Source organism: Ranitomeya imitator, chromosome 6 (assembly GCF_032444005.1).
Source record: "Ranitomeya imitator isolate aRanImi1 chromosome 6, aRanImi1.pri, whole genome shotgun sequence".
Taxonomy (NCBI): domain Eukaryota; kingdom Metazoa; phylum Chordata; class Amphibia; order Anura; family Dendrobatidae; genus Ranitomeya; species Ranitomeya imitator.
Genome location: NC_091287.1, coordinates 512,108,902 through 512,115,272, shown reverse-complemented (window position 1 = coordinate 512,115,272; position 6,371 = coordinate 512,108,902). Strand labels below are relative to the sequence as shown.

General features: G+C 46.6%; 1 protein-coding gene across 7 annotated transcripts in view; it reads left to right on the top strand.

Annotated features, from left to right (window-relative positions):
* Positions 1 to 480: 480 nt before the first annotated feature.
* The window catches only part of SYBU (syntabulin), a 30,473-nt gene continuing 24,582 nt past the window's right edge, over positions 481 to 6,371 (top strand). Inside the window, exons 1-2 of one of the 7 annotated variants that reach the window (XM_069731793.1) lie at positions 481 to 1,026; positions 1,378 to 1,450. In XM_069731793.1, coding sequence (XP_069587894.1) covers positions 1,427 to 1,450 — 24 coding nt within the window. In that variant the 5' untranslated portion in view covers positions 481 to 1,026; positions 1,378 to 1,426. The other 6 variants (XM_069731796.1, XM_069731798.1, XM_069731791.1 and 3 more) reach the window with 6 other exon arrangements.

The following is a 6,371-nucleotide window of genomic DNA, read 5'->3' as shown; positions in this document are numbered from 1 at the left end:
CAGACCTTGGTGCCAGGGTGACAAAAGCACATTAAGGTTATGTGCCCACATTGCGGATTCGTGTGTGGATTTCTCCGCACCATTTTTGAAAAATCCGCAGGTAAAACGCACTGCGTTGTATCTGCGGATTTACCTCGACATTCCTGTGGGTTTTGTGCGCCCACCGATAAACGGCTGAATAGCGCAGATCGCGCTATTTTCCTTGAAGCTGCGCAGTGGATTCGCCAGTTGGACATGCGCACACCACTACGCCACCAACGGAGATCTGGGGGAGAAACAGCGCTGTCACCACGCCCATATGACCTGACCAGCGTGAGGGACAGCCCAAAACGGCGACTTTACAAAGGTATTTCGGCAGCATAGGTGGGGAATAAAGGCTCCAAAATACACTAATGTAAAGCACAGCTCTGCCCCTATTTAACGCTATTTTTAGCTCTTCTTGAAAAAGTGACAGGTTCCCTTTAAGACCTTTCCCCTTTTACATGGGCGCCCTGGGCCACGGACCGGGTCGCCACGCACCGTGACATGCCCGTGAACACCGGACCCGGTACCGAGTACCCCACGGCCCTGGCGGGCGACTCACTACTGTAACAAAATGACCCATGATCTGGAAATACAAGAACATGTGAACGGCGCCATAGATTATGACGGGGACGTGTTCTATATGTGAAAATCATGTGCAACATGGATGTCTGAGGTCCAAGGGGTCAACGTAGTTTTTTTTTTCTGTGTTTTTCTCTGAACCCAGCATGTTTTTTCCCCCATAGACTTCTGAATAGATAAAATCTACATTTTTTTTTACAAACATTTAAAAGGGCTGAGAGAACCGTGTGTGACTCCAGGTGTGATGTAACGTGTGGCGGCCGGTCACTAAGGCTTTACCGGCGGCAGTGACCAGTCACTATGTGCCTCAGCCGTGCCATTCCCCGGGGACACGGGGAGTCATGTGCCCTCAGTGTGAGGCGGCTCTGCAGCCGCAGAGCTCTGCCCTGTCTCTGGGAAGACATCAGCTGTGCAGCCAGTGAGGTGAGTGCTGCAGGAGGAGGAGGCTGCGCAGCATTGTGTCCGCTGCACTGCACCACCGTCTGGTAAGGGACCACCCGACACTGGGGGGCTTCTGCTGCAATGTCTCATGCTATACAAGGGGCAATGGAGCCGGGCTAATTGGCATAATTAACCAAGGCAGCGGTCAAGTGATAGTTATTTAGGGGCTGGATGGTTGGTGGGTTTGGTCTTGCCACTTGTCAGCTGTCATTGATGGAGAGGAGGTGAACACCCAAACCATGGGGGTTGTAGTCCTGAGTCAACAAGTGTCAGGGAGGGGAATGAGGAGACATCAGTGATCCATTGTGTTCTCTCATTGTGTCCTGTCCACAGGGTGTGAGCTACCTCTGCTGATCAGGACCTCTCAGGACTGGGGTGGACCATGGGACCTCTGCAGGACCGCAAGGTGAGGATCAGGGGTGAGGGGATGGTGAGGACTGCGTCGTGTGTCCTCCACGATCATCGGCTGCAATCTGGGCGTTAGAGGGTTTATTGCAGGATCGATGATTGTATGAATGTCCTTGTCTGCCTTTCTGCACTATGGTGGATGACGTTCTGGGGGGAGTTTATCCCGTCACAAGTCTGGGACTCCGGCATCGGTGAAATCCTCAAGTGGTTTTTATTTCCTTTTTTTTTTTTTTTTTTTTTTTCCTTTGTGATATGCTATTTTTTGTGTGTGTGTGTTTTTTTTTTTTTTTTTTTGTGTATATATTTTTTTATTATATATTTATAATACAAGGCGAATTCTATGCCTGATCTTCGATTACTAGAGGATATCATTTACTCTAAGCCGTCATTCAGATGTCTGTGTTTTTCATAGACTGAGCACGTACCCATTCTAGTCAAAGGGACTGTAAATCGAGTGTCTGGGGAAAAAAAGAAAAATTAAACCCGGAGTCGTGTCTGATTTTTGATCTTGGTTAGATCTCAAAATAACCCTTTAGAGTCTACGGGTCTCGGACAGATCACGTCCTGCCTGTTTGCTGGGAAACCGATCCGGATGAGGCCTATTACGTGTGTGTGACGCACTGATATTTCTGATAACCGACTGAATGACGTATGTGCACAAAATCAATGCAGCGTGTGACGTTACCTTGGTTGTTTTTTTCCTCACTGTGCTTTGGTAAAAATGGTTCCATATTAGGATGTGGTTGTTTTTTTACTGTAAATCCTCAGTGTAACCTGGCAGCCTTGTGTGACAGTTCTCGCATACATGTCATGTTTCCTAGGAGCAGATCACTGGTCAGGACTCATTGTTTTCCTGGATTTCTTGAATTTAGTGTAACAGCAATAAGACCTGAAAAAGTCTGGGAGCCTAGAAAATGGAAGACATGCTATCTGTTTATTAGTTAAAGCTACTGTACAGTACTAGGAAAAGAAACAATGTGGAGGCATCCAAAAGGAGTTGTCCACTTTAGACTGCATTTTTTTGGAAGGGTTAGTGATGGAATCTAGAGCAGTTATTTGTAGAGGAATCTGTTTCCCTGCAGCGCCACTACTGTTTCCCTGCAGCGCCACTACTGTTTCCCTGCAGCGCCACTACTGTTTCCCTGCAGCGCCACTACTGTTTCCCTGCAGCAAAAATGTCATTTTACAGTTCTCATTAAAGGGAACCGCAGGGAGCATGAATCGGAGCCTAACTGCACAAAAGCAGCCAGGAAATATAGAGAGGTCAGACTAGTTTCCCCGCCAGCCAACTTGCCAGGCCTGCTAGACATGATCCATGATCTCTTGCTATGGGAGATCATGCTGCCCATGAATTGAGTGACCTGTTCCTTTTTTAAGGAGATGTTGGGGCTTGTTATTAGGCTAGGTTCACATTGCATTAGTGGCAGTCCGCTAACGGGATCCGTTACACAGCGCCACTAACGCAATGTAACGGGTCCGTTAGTGCTGCCATTGACGGCAATGTAACTAACGCATCGCTAACGTATGCCATTTTTGGCATGTGCTAACGATGTCCCGTTAGTTTCTGCTTACAGCGTTCGAGGGCCGTTCCTCGCTAGCTCAGATCGGGCATCTGCGGTAACGGGATCGCTAAACGCGATCCCTTTTGTGACATTGCGTTAGCGCAGTCCGTTAGCGTATGCGCTAAACGGATTGCCCTAACGCAATGTGAACCTAACCCTAACTGAATCCAGCACAGGCCTTTCAGGGTCTACATTGGAAGCAATGACTCCATCATTGAACCAGCTACAGGACTGTTGTGGGTTTTGATGGGCACGAGATGGAAGACTTGAACTGTTTTTGATGTACAGTTCAGGCCACTTGATTACAGCAGCCTATCCCAAACCTTTGTGGTCCGGTGGGTCGTTAAAACATGACATCATCGCTTCTGACGCAACCCGTGGTCTGCCAACAGGTGAGCCTGGCTCTTTTTTTTTTTTTTTTTTGCTTTTTTTATCTTTGTTCAGAATCTAAACCTCAGACCATGGGCCCCTTTTGCCCAGTCAACCCCTATAAAAAGCTGTCCATGGAGGCCCCAGTGTGTCCACGCATTACAGAGAATGAAGCAACGTTTTATAGCTGCTTCAGCTGCAATGACGGTCCTTAATGGGGGACCTCTGTATGAAGGATTGTTTTATATGTCCCTTTTCAGGATCTAAGCAGGGTTCACAATATACGTCTGCACAACTTGGCGCTTGTATGGATCTGAAGTATGGCCGTGTGCTGCCCTCTATGTACCCAAAGCATGAGAAGAATTTAATATATATTTTTTCTTATATATATTTTCCAGAACCATATTGCATTGCTTTAATCACACACAACCAAAACCAAGGGCAGTTCCATGAAATACATTCCACATCCAGTTCTGAGCAGTAATTGCAGCCTACAATTATCATGGGGATATTTGGCAGATTACTGACAGCCTTTCCTGTTTGTACCGTAAATGGCTGCATATGTATAGTCGGTGTGCAAGAAGTCTTTCCTTTACTTGGTGCCAAAGGAGTTGTCCTATCTCTGCATATTTAATCTATTCATTCACCTTGGAGCAGAGAAGATGAAGAGATGGGAGTTGTCTTATTGGAGATGTACGGTATATTCTGGAGGCGCAGGTCTCTGGTGCTGGAATATTCTTGGCATTGGCAGATGTCACCCAGTTTGCAGGCTACTTGACAGGAGTGTAGCTATAGGCCAGTGATGGCGGCCCTAGAGACAGAGTGCAACCCAAAACCCACTTATTTATGGCAAAGTGCCAACACAGCATTTTACTACTTCAGATGTAGAGGAATATACCCCCCTCATCCTTGTGGTAGATGCTCCCTCCCCCCATCCTTGTGGTATATGCTCTCCCAACATCCTTGCGATATATGCACCCCCCTCTATCCTTGTCGTATATGCTCCCCCCCCCCCCCACCCCCCATCCTTCTGGTGCCCTTACCCCATCCTTGTAGTGTATTCTCCCCAATTCCATGTTTATGCTCTTCATCCCGGTATATGCGTCCAGGCGACGGATGTTCATGACGTCACTGCCATGCGCCTAGTCATGTATATGCTGCTGGCCTCTTATTGGCCGTCGGCGTGTATTGCAGATCCCGGACCTGTCAACTTTGTGTGATGCAATACACTTCAGTTGGACGTGTGTCCAAAGATGCAAATCCAGCTGAAGTAGGGGCTGGCATTGTGTGCCCACATGGAAGGTTCTGCATGCCCTCTCTGGCTTGCGTGCCATAGGTTTGCCACCACTGCTATAAGCAATACAAGGCTAGCAGTCGCACCCAGTGGATCTCAGGGGGCACAATTGCCCCTCTTCCACATATGATGAATCCAGTAGAACCAATGCCGCACAATGGGTAGGAGAACTTGTTACAGATTTTACGTTGGTGCCCAGAAGATTCAAGTTGCACTTTAGGCCTCCAGAAAACTATTTGATTTGCGCTTATCTGCAGTGTGGCCCCATGTGAAAGGTTTTGGGCCAGCTGCCATGTGTAAACAACCATGTGGCCAAGAGGGCCAATGTGCCTGGAAAACTTAGTAGGGGGTTTCAGGACTTCACTTGTGATGACTATCTCCTTCTCTGATCCTTGGGTGTTGTGGGGTCACGGAGATCAGATTCCCACCGATCATAAAGTACGGTAATTGCATTTCCTGTTAATTAATGTGGTTGTTTGTTGTTGTTTTTTACTGTATATCCCAAGTGTAACCTAGCGGCCATGTGAGACAACTCTCCCATGGATGTGTCATGTTTCCTAGGAACATATTACTGATCAGGGCGGGTTTTTTTTCCTGGGTGGACTTACTGGGCAGTTCTAGACTAGGTTATATTGCATTGACACTTCTGCAGGCTTTAGAGGTGAAATCTCCCAGCAATCCTTGGTAAATCATATCAGTACAATTGCAATCTGTAAAGTCTGTCAGCAGAAAATGGCTGTTCAAGCCAAGCACAGTCTTTCTTGATCCATTAATGTGGCCAAACCGTTCAGTGTACAAAGATGAATGCGAAAACAAGTCGATGAGAAGGTGCACTAGACTACTCCTAGGAAGCACCGAGCGTTTGTTGTTGGTTTGAACAGTCATTTGCTGACGGAGTTCCATTTTAAATAATACAGGGTTGGATTGGCCCACTGAAGACCTTCTGGCCCCAGTGGTCAATTAGAACATGATTTTTGGCCAACCGATGGTGGAGTCAATTGTGTTTCTTGCGTTTCTCTTCATGGTTGATTCACAAATGACCTATTAGACACCCACCGTTGTCCTTGGGTGCACCAATCTCTATTTATGAATGATCGGAGAATTTGGATGGTTCTCTGATGTCCTAAGGCAAGGTTGACCAGTGATTATTTCCTGTGAGCATAGACATTAATTAGCTGCATGGTGTAATGGACGCTTATATTGAAATTTCCATAGACTCGAGGCCTAGTTTTAATCTCCTGCTCTTTAGCACACGTCCTATAAATTGGCCCCAATATTGACTGAATACAATATGTAGAATAGATAGTAAGCTATTAACGTACAGGCAGGAGATGTTAGACAGGAGCCTCTTTATTATCTAAGGCTGGGGCTAGACACAAGAGTACACAATGCAAATGACATGAAAATAGGGCTGACCTTACAGGTTCAGTAATTGATAGCTGGTGCTGACTCCCTACATAACCTTCTCCAAATTCCCTTTTGGTTATCCCCATAAGATATCACTGAAGTTGCAACCACAAATGAGGCACGATGGTAGGTTATATTGCAATCAGAAGGGAATTTGGCCAAAGATCTTCACTTTCTGGTCCCTTTCAGTCTGTCTAGAAAATCCCATCAACAAGACTTGGAAGCTTTGAAGAAAAGGAGATTTTTGTGGAGTATTGACTCCCCAAAAAATGGCCTTTCCAGATTGT